Source organism: Balearica regulorum, chromosome 3 (genome assembly GCF_011004875.1).
Source record: "Balearica regulorum gibbericeps isolate bBalReg1 chromosome 3, bBalReg1.pri, whole genome shotgun sequence".
In the NCBI taxonomy this organism is placed as follows: domain Eukaryota; kingdom Metazoa; phylum Chordata; class Aves; order Gruiformes; family Gruidae; genus Balearica; species Balearica regulorum.
In genome coordinates, this window is record NC_046186.1 from 38,811,096 (window position 1) to 38,827,906 (window position 16,811).

Consider the following 16,811-nt stretch of genomic DNA (forward strand, 5'->3'; position numbering starts at 1 on the left):
ATAAAAAGCTATTTTTATACACATAAATATGAATGTTACCTGGAAGTTTTGCACTGTTTTATGTGCTCTATCATACACAGGAACTCCAAGCAGTTTCCTTAATTATTCTTTGGAAGAAATTTTAAGCTAAGTTTTAAAGAATACTCTTATCACATGACAAGTACAAGTCCTGTAAGTCACAAATTGTTAAGTTTGATTTTCTCCCCCAAACTTGGATACACCAAAATCTTGCAGAAGAGGTTTCAAGTGACTAAGAGTCCTCCTGACATCTAAGCACAGGAGTTTCCCCCCAACACCCAACAGAAGAGTATGTATCGTAACACCAGTTATATCTTTGCTATGGTGTGTTTACATGTACTAACAGAGTATTCCATTTATACAATCCTCCAAAGTTCAACTTCTCCTGAAGTAGCATACCTTAAGCCTAGGTGGGCCTCTTCAGTTGGTGTTTTGTTGTTTTCTTTTTTTGTTTGTTTTGGGGTTTTTTGGTTTGGTTTTTTTGGTTTGTTTGCTTTTTAATGGGGGCTGTGGCTACTGATCTCTAGTAATAAAGGCTCTAGCCCTTGTCCTACTACAGGAAAGAACATTTTTTAGTTTAGGATTTCAAGAACATGTTTTGCAAAGTTCACTGTCTGAGAGAAGGTCTGTTCTTGGCTGTTGTGTACACCTCATCCCGCTGCTACTCCTGTTTTCATTAAGCAAGAAGTCAGCTATTTGTGATATCCATAAAAAAAAGCTATGTCCACCAGCTTTTCTGCTTAAATTCTATAGTGCTATCAGACGCTTTGGACAATTTTCACCTTTCCATCTGTAATCGCACAGAGTCTGATGTGCCTCTGAAGGTATCTGGGACGTTCACACGTTACACATGATGATACCCACCAAACAGGCCCCACTATTTGACCGAGATCCTAGGCACAAAGAGGGACGACTTATGACCCCAGACCACCACCTATCTGAATCAGGCCTTATACCTGCCCAAGGCTTCCCCCATCTCCGCAGGGAAACAGGAGTGCATTGAAAGAAGAAAGCTAAAATAGATAGCTGTTTGGCTCCACAGAAGAGTAACATAGTTGTATGCCACACCACTTAAAATGGAAATTTGTCACTTACTGCCTACTAAGTTTGCAAGAGACGAATCAAGATCACTTCCGAGGCCTTTGCTTGCAGCTGAAGCGGTGACTGTTGCTGTGGCTGAAGGTGCTATAGACTGACCAGAAGGAACCATAGTTGGCATAAGAAGATCACCTAGGCCATCAAACACTGGAAGTGAAAGGAAAGTGGGTTAGAAACAGCCACCGTGGTAAGAAATACACTGCCTGCAACTTCACTGTTGCTCCAACAAATATAGCACAGACAACCACGTCACAAATCTTACCAAAACACAGTTTGACATTAAGAGTAATGCCAACAAGGGCATGCATTTCATTTTACTAGGCACTGAATGTATACTAATCCTGAATGAGCTATACCAATGAGAACTAATATGACAGGACATGCCTAAAAGGACTTTAACTGGAGAGTTGAATCCACATAGATACAGCACCACTTCCACATGACACTATTTTTCTTACAGCCATCCTTAAAGAGATGTCAGATGCACACACATTTGTCAGGAGATATTCATTTAAAGGCTTTTAAAATGAACATCTTGTAGCAAACACTAGTCAGAATTACTGTGGCAAAGGCAATCTTATATCTTGACATCTTACAGCAACAGGATTGAAAGTCTCAAGATGTTACTATTCACTTGCAAGCAGCAGGGAGTCAGGAAAACCTACTAACATCTTATGAGATCAGAAGGAACCAGAACCATCTACACTGACGGAGCTAGCCTCCTTAGTCAACTCATTTAACTCAGAAGTTCGTTTTTAGATCCCTTGAAGTCAAAGTGCCTGGTACCTTTCATGCCAGCGTTCTATCTTCTGATCTATATTTGAGGTACATGCTAACGTTAAGTCAACAGGAAGGGGTAGCATGTGCACTGACAAGCAACCAAATAACCAACCAGCAGTACTACTTCAACTTTTTTTTCTTGTACAGTTGCAGAACTCACCAATTTTAAGTTTGTAGCAAGGACCCAGCATGGAAAATACAGAATGGAAGAGATACAAACAAAATGATAGCAGTGATGAAAGTTTAAGCTTACAGTCAGGCAAAGAACACAACCTCAGTCTGTTTTGTGTACCTTCAGGTGCCATGCAAGCTCAAGAACAGCTTCAGCAGCAGCAGCAAGATGACTTGCCTATATACTTGATTTACAGACCAGTATGTTCCTTGAGTACCTCCTGATTCATGCAATCAAGCACATGCACGGATGATGTTCACACTAGTTTGTTTTATACTGACATGGTAGAATAAGAAATGGGTACAGAAAGCTCTTGGGCACACACCAGCCTAAACACTACCCTGAGTTCTTCCAGTGAGAAGGAACAGACAAATCACTGATATTGCTTGTACTCAGAGCCTAAATATGGTGCCATTAACTCATCCAACACATAAATCACATTAGACAATTCACAGGAAGAAAGTCTGTGGCTCACCTGATGCATCAAACGAACTGCCAGTCGTTGGAGCTGTTGTCCCAAAAGCTGCATCAAAGTTAGGCTGTAGTAAGCTGGTTTGAGCTGGAGTGACTGGGGATGGTGATGGAGAGGGAGCAATAAAAGAACCTCCAAAGCCTTGAAAAAGCCACATAAGAGAGGCGTAGACATTAGAGTCAGTCTTGTTGGGCTGTGTTTAACAAAAGCTCAATCTACCGAAGGCAGAATGATAGAGACAATTCTTACCAGGCCATTATAAATAACTCAGTACTACACAAGCATCTTTGTTATGCCAGGTATCACCCCAGGAATTTAAGCTTTTTGTAGGAGTCTTTAATGTTTGTTATTTAGATTTCTGCAGAGGCCAAGGGAGTAGAGAACACAATCCTTCCAGTACTACATGCTATAGTTCTAGGTAAGTAATCTCAAAGGCAGAACGCAACAAACCAGAATTAGTTCAGAAAAAAAAGAGAAACAGAGGTCTAACTTGAAAAAAGCATATGATCACCCAACAATGACTTTGTAATCTCAGTTCAGAAGGTGGTGTTTTACTAATCCAGCTTAGTGCCTCTCACCATCTTAAAACATCCTGGTCTCCCTTGTCAAGATGTCTTCAAGCTGCTGCCCCTCCCCACTTCCATGCCAAAATAGGATCAACAGCATCCACAAGTGAACTGCTTGTAGGCTGGAGAATCTCCATGACTGAGGTTAATGTACATATTGTAAACCTTGTATTTAAATAAATACTCAGAGATTCTTTACCTCTCTACCTTTCAAGCAATGCACTCCCATGCTTGACTATTCTTAAAATCCCTCCCTTGCCCACTATATAATTTGATCTCCTTTGCAATTTAAGCTTATTTGTATTATCTACAGACTCTGGAAACTGATTAAATATGCAAGGACTCTGTCAAAATGAGAAGAGACATATGACACCTGCTCAATTCTCTTTAGTCTACAAGGCATTCCTCTTATTCAATCTCTTCTTGACAGTGACATCCAAGACCTCTGCACTACATCTTCAGTCTCAGCCTTGTTTTTTCCCAGCTGCCCTTGCATAGAAAGGTTCAGATCTGAGCTTAGTGCTTCAACTGTGACTACGCAAATACAGCGGAAAAAGAACTCTGCACAACCTGCAGGCTGTACTTTTTTCCCCTATATCAGAGTAGGAAGAGTATTATTTTGCCACAGCTGAGCCAGCACTCTACCACTGCCTTTAGTTTCTTTTCAGGAAACATCCTGCCTTACAGTCTACTGTCCTTATTTGTCCACTTAATCATTGCTGATGGGATAGAAGCTTGAACGTTTATTCATTTCAAATTTCTCCTTTAAATAATTTTCTCCAATTTCTAGAGACCATTTTAAGTCCTATTCTCATCCAAAGTACAGATCTTTTCATGTGGGTGAAATCTTAAAAATTAAGCATGCTACTCCAACAGTCACATTTCGAAAGTAAGCATCAAATACAACTTATCAATCTAGAAGAGATCATCTATTTACATTAAACCCTTATCACTACTTTCTGTCTTTTTACTAAGATAGTTTGTACCACTCTTGTATAAGCAGTCACCTAATTCCTTTCTTCCTCTTCTTTCTTCAGCTTTCTTTAGTTACCCGTTCAGTGGGGAGGTCAGCTTTTTAAAAATGGGAAAATAAAGAAAATTCTGAAGATGTTCTAACCACTTTTTTATCCAAACTGCTTTTCATGGTCACAGGGTATATTGATTACGGCACATTACGCAGACATCTTACAGACAGTGATAACAGCCCATTTCCCAGCTATGAAATCAAGCATCTGCCAGATATTTAACTATGAGACAGGCAGGAGCTCAACATAAAGAACTCACACTCAAATTGTGAGCATCAATGATATCAAATGTTACTGTGAGATCTCATACGCTTGCCCCAAAAACTTTGCTTTCTCAAAGAATGAAGTAAGACTAAACACTAAGCACTTAACAAATGTTGAAAGAATAGGAAAAATTTATACACACACACTCAGTGCAAGCATCAGACTTATTTACATGTCAGGCAGACACATATTTTAGAAGATAAGCGAGTTAGCAGTAGCTAATTGTATTCAAATCAAAACCCTCAGCAGGGAAATGAGAGCGGTGTGCCATCACCAGGTCCTGGGCACCAGACCAGCAACTTGCTGTACCACCAGCTGACAGGCTTTACCTGTGGAACGCCTGGCCTATACAAATACATTGACCCCAGACATAGCTAGGAGAGGACAGCAAACCTGACTATGCACTACAGGTCAAGGAGAACACAACCTGATTACAAACAACTCAAATTACGTCCTTCAGCTGAAGCTTGCCAGATTGCAGGCAATGACAGAAAACACTCAGATTGTAACTTAAACTGGTCCCTTCAGATGCTACCGACCAAGGGCACTGGCTGGAGACGGGGAAGCAGAGCAGCCTGCTTTCTACAGTCTGAATTAAAAAGCATTTCAAAAGCTGTGTGAGCTTCCCTGTGTTTATTAAGCCTACTTTAGGGTTTGGCACCAAGAAGCCTTTACCACTCAAATTCTACTCCACAGCAAGTCACATGCTCGCAGATGCTAACTCTGAATTCCGACAAACGCACTGGCACCAGAGATCTGCCCTCAGCTCTCCAAGGTCTGTTCTTGACACGGATTTGTCATGGGATAGTTTAGGTTAGAAGGGACCTATGCAGGTCAGCCAGCACAACACCCTGCTCAAAGCCAGTCTAATCAAATCAGGTTGCCCAGAGATTTGCCTTGATGCCTCCAAGAGGAGAGACTTCACCACCTCTCTGGGCAGCCTGTTGTCATATCTGACCATCCTCATGGTAAAAATAAGAAAATTCCAGCATTTAACTAAAATTTCCCACCCACATTGCCTTTTTTCCTATCACTGCACACCTCCAAGAACCACCTGGCTAGTCTTCTCTGTATCCTCTGGTGAGGTAGTTTAGACAGCTATAAGGCCTCCCTTTTGCCTTCTCTTCTTAAGGATGAATGGACCCAGTTCTCAGACTCTCCTCAGATGTCCCATGCAGCAGTAACCATCTTGGTGGCCCTCCACTGAACTCACTCTGGTATGCCTTGATCATCCGCATCAAGAGATTCTCATTCACATTCCAGAAGCCCCCTGGATTACCTGCACCCAGCCATGTTGCCCTTCCAGTATGTACTATGGTGGTTAAAGCTGCCCGTGAGTGCCAAAGCCTGTGACAGTGAGGTTTTCTCCAGCTACCTGAAAAAGGCTTTCTCTACTGACTCTTCTTCATTAGGTGGTCCATAGCAAGCATCTACTGTAACATCACTATTGCTGGCCTGTCCTCTGATCCTTACCTACAATTTCTTTCCTGGTTTATCATCTGTCCCAAGGCAAAGCTCCATGCATTCAATGCTCTGTAAACAAGTTCTCATCTCCGAAGAATCAGACCAGAAGCAGGTTGACAAGATACAAGGATGAGAAAAGGCAGCTGACTGCAGCAATTGCTAAAGCACTGGATCCATCTAAAGACCCTGTGCTCAGATAGATTCTTTCCATTTCCTGAGTGAGAACAAGGAGCTTGGCAGCAGGGCATGACTTAATATCCATTTATAAGATTCTGTTTAGAAAGTTATATAAGCTTTTACAAAACCCCATAAATTGTCTGTTTCTCCAGCTACAGAAGAGATTTCTCCCCAGCTTCAGGTGAAGTTTGCACGATGATTGGTCTTAATTCCATAGCTTTTACCCTTGTGCAATTTAACAGCAACATCAGGCACAGAAGCCATAAAAATGCTTTAAGAGATTAAGCTCCCAGCTGTCTAGAGCTTGCACAAGACCCAGAGTGAGTCTGCAGAAACAGCAGCAGAGTTAGAAGCCTGGACATCCCCAACCACCTGATTTTAAGGTTACTTTTACTTACACTTTCAAGTAAGATTTCTTATAAGAACATGCTATTAGAGTACGTACTCGGATACACATGCACACAAGTTTAATTGGATAGAAAGATCTAGAAGGGAAAATGGCTAGACTGTTGTATTCATCACCATAGTTGTAGTTTTGTCTGCTGAGAGGCTTAAAAGAGTATGAAAAAAAATTCTATCATGTATTTTATGTGAGCCAAGAAGAGACTAGAAATGCATTTGACAGCAGAACACTTGAGACAATGACGTGTAGTAAATATACTTGTAACATTATGCATATAAGCACTTAGTACAACCAAATACTCATAAACCATGAAGGACAAGCCTTCAGCCACCATATAAATTCTGCACAGTCTTAAATTTAAAACTGGATTACACTGCAGGCTATACATCTGCCATTATCTAGGGTGAACAAATGGTTAGCAATATGCTGTGATGTTTACAGACTCTCTATATCTGCCAAAAAAAGATTCAAATCTACTTGGAACCATTTTGAATGTATATTCAAAGCAAATATAAAATAAAATTTTTAAAGAAACAATTCACCCCCAACTGCTTCAAGTCTGCTTGAGTATTTAGACTTGTAACATCCCTTTTATAATTTAGGTTTTGATTTAGTGTGACTCATCAGACTGAGAGCACACTGCTGAAGTTCAAGCCATCTGGAACATAATTTCTACTAGAATTTAAGCTTAGTTACAGACAAGGACATAAAATATTTTGTATTGTAATGTTTACATAAGCAGAATTATCTTCTGCCTGACAGCATCTTTGCACCCAGTCCCCCAATAAGGCACAAAACTGCAAAGGACTGGTATTTTCTACTAGTTAAAGCCTGATCTCCAGCCTTAACCTATCCATAGGCTACCTAATACAAAGACCTATCAAAGCAATATCAAAACAAAAGGTGGTTTTCTACCTTAAAATCCTGAAGCTGCCTGTACTACAGCTTTAGCATGCATTTACACATTATGTCTCACTTTAAGTAGCTGGCTTGCCAGCACTGGAACCGATTGAGAATGGACATATACATTATTATCTAGACTGCTTCTACCTTCCTGCAGCACAACCAGAGGATGCCAACACCTAGAGCAGGTACTAGAAAAAGCATCCTATTCTGAGATGGCTTTGGCATGCAAGCACCCACTTGTATCAACTCACAGCACTTAGAGCAGATTACATACTGAGGTATCTCGCATTACATATTCCTCATACAACAGAGGATCTCTCACAAACGTATATAGGCAAAACATACACAGGGCTGGATTTCTGATACAGTGTAAGTTAGCATGAGACACCTGCAGACATACAGACAGCAACTGACGTCAGGGCCCCCCATACCTAGAGCGGTTAGCAGTGGCATAAAAGGCAGACTATCACCCCTGCTCAGAGGTCAAAGGTACAACATGAAGCTAACACCTTCAAAGTTCATGATGGATAACCTACCAACCAATTCTACTGACAAATTCCCCTTTCAGAAACATAGAGGAAACTAAGCCAAGTCTTCCTCAAAGCAGAAGTGCATTAGTTTCCATTAAACCTGAAGATGACATGCTGGGATCTCATTCTCTACAAACTTCAGTCTGGGATGGGGAGAGTCACAACTGCTCAGCACCATCGCTCTAGCTGCTAAAATACATGGTATAGCACAAGTTTTGGATAATGATACAAACAGAATTCAGCTGAAGCTGCTTACCTGTAGGATGCAGGCTACAACACAGTCCTTCAACATTTGAAATAGGTGTGATCGCGATGCCACATTCAGCACTAGCAGAGACCTCATCCCAACCAGTATAAGGAGAAGGTCTCTGTCACTTCTATGCCCTTGTTGCTCAGAAAAAGCTATCCATCAACCCACTCTCCTTGGCTAAACACAAGACTGCTACCAAGTCATCCATTCAAGCTCTTAATATTTAAGTGTGTAACCTCCCTCAATTAAATCAACCAAGAAACAAAGATGAAATAAAAGTAAGGAATAAGTAGCATAGCCTGCAATACTACTAAAGTACTACTAGTCAGCCAAAGAAACTTTACGTAAACACTCCTATTCAGTAAACAGTACAGAAAAATAAGGCTTGTCTAGGAGGTAGGAAAATGAAAAGTATGTGAAGATAATCTAGGAATCCATTATAAATCATTGTAGTTTTAATTTAAGATTTCTAAAGTATTAAGAAATCTTGTGAACAACAATGTTATTCCACTGCAAAAGTCCACTTACACCCAAGGAGCATAAAAGATTTCAAAGACCATTTCTTAGTTTTGCCTTAAAATAAGTTTTTAGGAGTTCTTTATTACCAGCAAGTAGGTCTGCAGAAGCTGAGGAACTAGAAGCAGCCTGGGTTGCGGGCTGGGGTTCAGAAGCACTACTTCCAAAAGCATCTAAAGGGAATTCCAGAAAGCATTAAGAAAAAAGTATAGTTCAATATTAAATGCATCAATCCTTCACCTATCTTAAACAAAATATGACAGAAGGACAACCACTTAATTCATCAGAAGAAAATGAAAGTGCTTGGCCATCTTTATTGCAGAGCAGTATCATGGATGCAAAGCTCAGGTGGAAAAAAGGAGGCGCAACAAACCAGCACTTCAAAGAAATCTGGTTTTCTATAGGGAAGAATAGCGCTGAAGATATCACTATTAAGTCAGTGAGGTTTGTGAGTCCTTTTAGTTGGGCCTCTTCTCAGAAAAGCCACACAAACCACAGCATTCTAGATGAGAGGGTTAAGCCCTTTGGAGATGAATGCATTGGCTGACAGACTGGAATAATTCCAGCCAGAATTTACTGATGCACATTAAGTCTTTTTAGAGGGATATTTCACTGATGTTTGAAAATTCACTACTTCTAAGCAACATTCCTGTTCTACACCACTTCCAGAGTTGGTTGGGCCCATCCTAATTTCCACCTTATCAAATCCAACAAAGATCTTGTGATTCAGATATCCAGTTTGAGACAAGTCACCCTCAAAACTTCAGCTGCTTTGAGAAACGGAACTGAGACAAAACAAAGTGAACACGGAGACTTGAAAAGAAGAAAAAGAGCACACAACAGACTTTCATTGGACCTCTGAGGAAGAGCATACATGCATTGACAGAAGACAGAATGGCAAGTGTTATGACAACAGAACGGCCACATCAATAGCTTATTTGCAGTTCATTATTGCTGCAATATGAAGAACTGGACATACTAATATTAGCTGTGATGCTACATAGAAAAGCTGTGAGAAGGGGAAACCGCAGCTTTAGCCAAGCGCAAAGGTAATTAAAATGAAGTGATTCAACTCTGAAGTGGTGAGGAAAGAAAAATACCCACCACCAAATAGGTCAATCACACCTGAAGAATCCACCTTTGCTGGAGAGGCAGTGGGTAGAGTAGAGGGGGCTGCAAATGCATCCACTGCAGTAAGCATAGGATAAATAATATTTAGTATCAGCAAGGCAACAATGATAGCTAAATATTTCAAAGCCACATGGGCTCCACCAGTTAGAACCACAGGGTTGGTAAATTCAGGTAACAGTCTTCAGAACTGCAAACAGAAAAAGTGTTGCATTTCTCATACAGCAACTGAAAACCACAGTACTTTAAAGAAAGCATTGTTTATTAAGAATTTCCTGGTACTAAGCAGACGATTTATTCTCAACAACCACATTACTTACTCAGCTTCAGTGTCAGCCACTTCATGGTTTGCATCTTCAGCAGCTGCTAATCTTGTGACCAAAGCGTCAAACCCACAATTTAGTACTTGAGCTTAAAGACGTAAATTGGCAATAAGTCTTTTCTTTTTTACTCTTGAGAAAAACAAAACAACCCTAAGTCTGTAGGATGGCCTGTGAAGACAAGCACTCACCAGATAAGAGATCAGCAGTGAGAGAACTCTCAGGCACAGGAGAAGCTCCATGTGGCGGTGATGAAAAAGCATCTTCCAGAAATGAAAGAAAAACCACGGAGAAGTAAGTATCATTCAAGTCAGTTTACACAATTACACAGCATCAAAGCAGCAGAGTATTGGAAGAATTCTCTCTTTACCTGTACCAAAGAGATCTATGCTAGGAGTAGCATCTGGTTTAGGTGCTGCAGGTACATCAGGAACAGACTCAAATAAATCTAAGGCCAAGAACATAACATGTCTTTAACTCATTTTTGAAAGGCAGGCCTGAAAGCAGAACTTTCACGTTTTGCACATTATATTTGGAGTCAATAGGCTCTCCGGATTGAGAGCCTAGCACACAGCATGCATGCAACAATGATTTGTTTGTTCTGTACTTCTGACAGATCAATCCACCAGAATCAAAGAGTTAAAAACAAAATTACCACCAAAGATATCTAGAGCAGGAGGAGCAGAGGTGGTGGCGGTAGCAGAAGTGGTGGCAGTAGTGGTAGTGGCAGTAGCCGTAGTAGCAGTAGCAGCAGCAGCAACAGCAGCAGCTGGAGAAGGAGTTGTTGCAGGAACTGGAGTGGCTGCACTAGTTGTAGGGGTAACTACAGGAACAGCAGTCTCTGTTGGCTTCATAGCAAAGAGATCCAGCTCAGGAGCAGCCTCTGCACTACCTTCGGATGGGGCAAAGGGGTCTTGTAAAAAGGAGAGGGGAAATATATGTGTATGCATACTTAGGATCAGTGAGGGAGGAAGTCAAGAACAAAGCAACTACAGGCAATGCACATACTGCAAATACACGCACGCACACAGAGGAGGTCGCTTTAACATCTAGCCTACTTATCCAGACATGTTACTTATGTTTTTCCAAAATAGACCATCTGAAAGGCTGAGCAGTCTAGTTGCTAAAGGGGTGCACTTTCAACGGCTGTTTGACAAGGCCGAAAATAGACAGAAATATGACAAAAGAATATCCAGTTTAGCAGGTTACTGCTTACAAAACTCAGCACTGCCAGAATCGTTTATTAGCACTACCAAAGAAGCACAAAGTTACTGGGACTCAGAAACAGGCAGTTTTGTTAAGCATGCTCTTCAGTCTAAGGTTTGTTTTGACCGATTGCAAACACTACGAAAATTTCAGAAAAACACACTGCCATGTAGTTTAAACAAAACAAAACAAAAAAATAATCAGCAAAACAAGAGACTATCTAATGACATAAAACCCACCATTTCCTGAACATGCATCAAGAGCTGCTGCTACAGGGGTTGGGGTAGCTGGTGCTGCTGCCCCTTCAGCTGCTGCAGGGGCTTCCCCGGGAGAAGCTGCAAAGGCATCTTGGGTGCAGTTTAAGAACAGAAATTAAAAGAAAAAAAGGATAAAGAGAAGAAAAATATAGTAAAAGAACCAAGTTAAATTGCACAGGTAGATCCCCTTATACAATATGAATGTTGTTACTCTGATAGCAAGACAAGTCATGCAGCGCAAAACGCTTTGTCTCCCCCAACCCCACATGAGCAGGTTCTAGACAGGGTTTGAAGATGGAGCTTCTTGGGTTGCCCACAGTGAGCGTAAAAGAAGGTGTTATTCTCATTGTATAAGGGTTCAGAGCAGCATGCTCATGTACTCCCCAAAATGAACTAATGAAGAAAGAGCAGAGGTATGGCAGTAAGGTGGTGTTAATAAAGATATTAAAAACTTGCATGCTCAAAGCCTGTAATACATGTGATTAATCTGCAACTGTGAATATACTTGCATAGTGCTTTGCAAACTTAAGCACTGTTACGAATAACAATCAAATTACATTGGCAGAGATCTGCATCTACCATTTCTAGCTTTTGAGCCAAGTCAGTCATGCAACATCTGAGAAATTGAACTTACTTGTTTCTTAACAGTATTCCAATCGGATCTTTCTGAAGCCATAACCTGATGCATAGGTTATATTTTTTCAGCTTGCTTCTGACAGATCAAGAACGTACATCTTAACTACTGGCCAGCCATAGCTTGTCTCTCCTCCTTTGAGGATCACCTCTAAGGCCAACCGGTCAAGTCAGGGAAAACAACTGTTGTGGGCTTTTGGAACAACTTGCACATGAGTTTTCTTTGACTGTTTTTTGTTTGCCACTTACTAAGTGGTATGTTTAAATTTCAAGCGCAGAACTTTTAAAGCATTATTCCTAGGCTTAAACCACCATCTGTAGCTCTTAATTCCATGAAGTAGTCCTAATGGACAATGCCATTTGGACTGTCCTCATAGGCAAGCATTTTAGGCATAAAAAGACTGTGCAATTAAGATTAAATACTTCAAGATGCTCACAAAGGCCATTTTTCTACTGCTACAAAGTTAGCAAGTTTAAAAAAAAAATCTCTTGGGGAATACTGCAATTGCACTGTCAAACTAGTACAGGAAAAAGCTTAACATGCTTTAACTTGAGTGTCAATTTTAAAATGAAAACAACCATTTTAAAAACAAGTTTGTGCCAGTTAATCTAAAAAGCTCAAAAGAACATGCATTGAAACTTCAACAGAAGAGATGAAAGCCAATTAAACTTGTACAATAGAATTAAAATGAGTTAGTAGCAAAAACCCAGCCTGCTAATAAGCCATTTCAAATATAATTCTATTTTTCATGTAACAGGGTAAACCAACAAAACTGGATGGCAGTTGTCCAAGTAAAAAAAAAATCATTAGCCCAACATCACAGTATTGTACGTATACCAGACACTGGCATACACTGCCTAGAAGAAATTCAACACAGAAGTGGACTGAAGAGTTTTAAATTCTACTACTAAAGAATATGCTGTACATAATGTCAATGTGTGTTGGGTCTTGCTCTATAGGGCCAGCTTTCAGATGGAGGGTCACCCTGGGCTCTTTCAAAAGAACACATTTCTATCCACACAAGCTCATAGGCCAATGCAACAGAAGTCAGTCAACACTACTTATAATTACTTCCCAGCATGAAAGGGGAGACTCCAGATTTCATATAAAGTGAGATTTCAGAATAGATAGAGATAGTCACAAGTTCTATGTCGGGACCACTTCAGCCTTAGAGTAACACCTATTCTTTAGGTGTAGAGTATTGAAGTTCCACATGCAACAGCTGCAGAAATCCAGGTGGGGCCAAGTTCCTTCCAGCCAGAAGATGCAAAGAACAGCTAGCTTGGCACCAGCTTTATTATTTATTGCCACTTCTGAGTAAGGTTCTAACTAGGCATTATCATTTTATCATATTTGGGTTAAATGGTAGGAGGGATAAACACTTAAGTTCATAATGGAATCTAAAGGAAAAATGCCATATTAAGAACTTTAAATATCAGTTGCTCTAAGAGGTTCAAGAAACCTATATGAACATAGAGACAGACCAACCTGAACAGGTGACCCTACAATACAGTTCAAACCAAAGGTGGTGTGTTGTTGGTTTTGTTTTTTAAGTTAATGCTTATCAAGTTCTTTGAAGTCTTTCAAAAGGCTCTGCTACACTTGCATGGATGCCCTCTGCTAAAATCTAGCATTGCTTACAGAAATGAATACAATTAAGTACTGAATATTTTATTAGTAAAAAAATAAATATGGGACTATTTTCTTTTTTGTTTCGCCATATTGGCACAGCAACCTTACATTTGCATATCCAGCACTGTAAGAGATCTCCTCCCTTTAAAGCAGTCATATTTACTCAGTTTATGTCACTTCCTTACATTTGTGCATCTTCTGCTTCTAAAGTGAATCTAGCTTTTGACTTCTAGAATCATGTAGCACATGATCCTCACCTAGGCTTATAGACAGCCTGGAACATCTATTAGGAGCGACAGGTATTTATTATGTCCTGCGTAACACTTAAATTGCTAAATAAAAATAGTTCTTCTTGCAATGATGTGCAAAAACAAGGTCATTTTTAAGTTCTGAAATACTGAAGTAGTGCTTCAATGCATCTTGTCTGCAGCAAAAAGTGTTTCTTCTGTTTAATTTCATAAATTCAGGCTTTATCTGATGCCATGGCATCAATACATGACGAAAGTTATTCACACATGATGATACAGCTAACTTACAATCATTTAATGTATTATGCAACATGTGAAACAACCCTATGGAAAGTCACAAGCATAGGAAAGATCATAAAACTAAAGTCTATAGGTGAAAACAATTTTTTTCGGTTTCCACAGATTTTTCCTCTTCAGTCATCCTTTATCACTTTTTGAAATGGAGAACCTGACCTGAGCTAACAAGAAATATTCCACTAGGCTCAGTGCTAGGAAAGAATCATAAGAATTTATGGGATTTTTTTGTTGGTTTTGTTGCTCTCTGTTTTTTTTAAAGTAAGTGCTAGTTTGCTATACCAGCATGTTCCAGCACAAAGAATGTTCATTAGTCCTCAAGTGCCAAAAAGTCTTGATCACTTTGCCTTTAGTTTCTTCACACGGAAGATCACAGTTCTGCCTGCTTGTGATTCATGCCATCCGAATGCCTAATAACTGACATTTGCACAGTGTCTGCCATGACTTGTTTCTTACACTGCTTACAGTGTAATTACACTGAGTGTAACTCAAGAGCACATCACTAGCATCCCAAAACACTGTGTCCAAATTCTATTATTGAGATACAGAGCATTTCAACATTTTTCACCTTTTTTCTACCTGTAGATTTCTCCCTCTCGGGAAAGATTCTAGCTGCACTTTGAAAACAGCCTCTTCTTGTTTCTCTTAGAAACAAGATAAGGAATTCTTCAAGTTGGCCCAGGTAACTAAAAGCTTGCCCATTAATCAGATTGAAATCTTCAAAAAAAGCTATGCCGGATCAATCCTGCATTTCTCATTGCTTTCCAAGACCACGTTAAGAGATGAAGACATAATGCAGAGCTGCCTTTCCTCTTAAAGACAAAGCCCAGCCATAGGCAGCACGCAGGCTCCTATCAGCTAAAGCACCAACGATATAGTGCAAGAGAGTAACAGTCAACAGTCATTCCTGCAGTCTCCTCTTCTGCTTCTTCCATCAATTTGGCTGCCTTTTTCCTGCAGCTTCCAGCTTGCTTTCCCTACGCAGCCACTCCCTGCAGACTCTTTACATTCTTTCCCCTGAGATCCCTGCTCCTGTACCTTCCTCACCGCAAGGAGCTATGTAAAGCGGCTAAGAACTGGCAAGCTGCAAAAAGTTAAGGTGACCCTGAAGACTGTATCTCTAGCAGACCTCAAAGGTCAAATACCTACTTATTAAGACTGCTCTCTAGCTTTTGTGGTGCTAGGCATGCTGACAACAGTGGCTGTCCAAAAACTACCGCTTCTTGCATTGTTCAAAGTCTTAAAATAACAATGACTATTAGTATGGGACTTCACTTACAGCAGAGGCTTCAGAAAAAAAACCAAACAAAAAAACCCCCATAAGCAGATAGATGGAAGTTCAATATGGACTCCAGGATCTTAAAAGGGTGAGGCCTGTGGGTGCCTTGAAGGCACTGCCAAAGTACCTTCACTGCTGAGGGCGTTTAGAGATTTTTCTTCTTGCGAATTAGAGGTATTCAAATCCAGAAATTGATGCTATTGTACATAATATAACCTTGCTTCTTCCCAAAGTGTCCTAGGGGAGAGTCAGTATTCATCTAACAGAATCCACTGGAGATTTATAGTATTTGAGCAACAAAATACATTCTCTTTTAAGAGATCAAATCACGGAAGTCTGGATACTGCAAAAGTAAAATTCTTTCCACACTGGAGGATGAAGGCAACTCTACTCCTTAACATGTGCCACTAAGTAATCTAATGAACAGTTAAATCTCTAGAAACATCCGGCTCTTTGCCACGTTATAAACGTGGAAGTAGACACAGGATTTGGTAGCAGCCATTTTTCCAGGCACAGAATAGTGGAAAAGGTAGAAAAAAGGGTACATCTTGCTGCTGTAATACTGGAAGAACAGGCAAGGGCAGATGTTTTTCTAATCCTGTTGCAAGTTTACAGTGCTTTCTAGCCATTTAAATATCATTTCATCTTTTTAAAAGTCATATATCCATGCTAAATTAATAATGCAATTTGAAAGTGCTGTATCCAAGACTGGCTTGGCCCCAACATCTACATACCAGGAGCTGCAGATGCTATGCATCTGCAGGGGTGTTAACAAGCTCAGGTCTTGGCTTCTGCAACAGGCTTCTGAGAGCAACCAACATCAAACTCTCTTGCTCCTACTGTTGTCCAAAACCACTGCCCATGACTCTTAAAATTGCTCCAGAACTGCCTGATCCTCTGGCACTTTGACTCCTACTCAGTTAAGTAGCAGGCAGCAGTTGTACTCCTTCCTTAAAGCTTCTCAGCAGTTTTACTGGGGATATCTTGGAGGTGTCTGTTGAAATCAGTCCTAAACAAAACTTCTAACCGGGAACTTCCAGTCTGTAGGAAATACTTTTGTAGTCAAATTGTTTATGTATAAGACCTATCCAGGACTGCTGTAACTAGAAGAAATAAACACACCCCCACAGAAAATACACTGGAATTCAGTTTTGATAGCAAGTAAGTTATTA

The 16,811-nt window shown here is 40.3% G+C and overlaps 1 protein-coding gene across 5 annotated transcripts in view; it reads right to left on the reverse strand.

Annotated features, from left to right (window-relative positions):
• SNAP91 (synaptosome associated protein 91) overlaps positions 1-16,811 on the reverse strand; it is a 71,589-nt gene that overhangs the window by 10,090 nt on the left and 44,688 nt on the right. For 3 of the 5 annotated variants that reach the window (XM_075747609.1, XM_075747608.1, XM_075747607.1), the window contains 6 exons: positions 10,460-10,537; positions 10,281-10,352; positions 9,746-9,829; positions 8,731-8,814; positions 2,544-2,681; positions 1,114-1,263 (listed from right to left, as the gene is read on the reverse strand). In XM_075747609.1, coding sequence (XP_075603724.1) covers positions 1,114-1,263; positions 2,544-2,681; positions 8,731-8,814; positions 9,746-9,829; positions 10,281-10,352; positions 10,460-10,537 — 606 coding nt within the window. Of the gene's footprint in view, positions 1-1,113; positions 1,264-2,543; positions 2,682-8,730; positions 8,815-9,745; positions 9,830-10,280; positions 10,353-10,459; positions 10,538-10,744; positions 11,003-11,534; positions 11,643-16,811 lie in introns of all 5 variants that reach the window. The other 2 variants (XM_075747606.1, XM_075747605.1) reach the window with 1 other exon arrangement.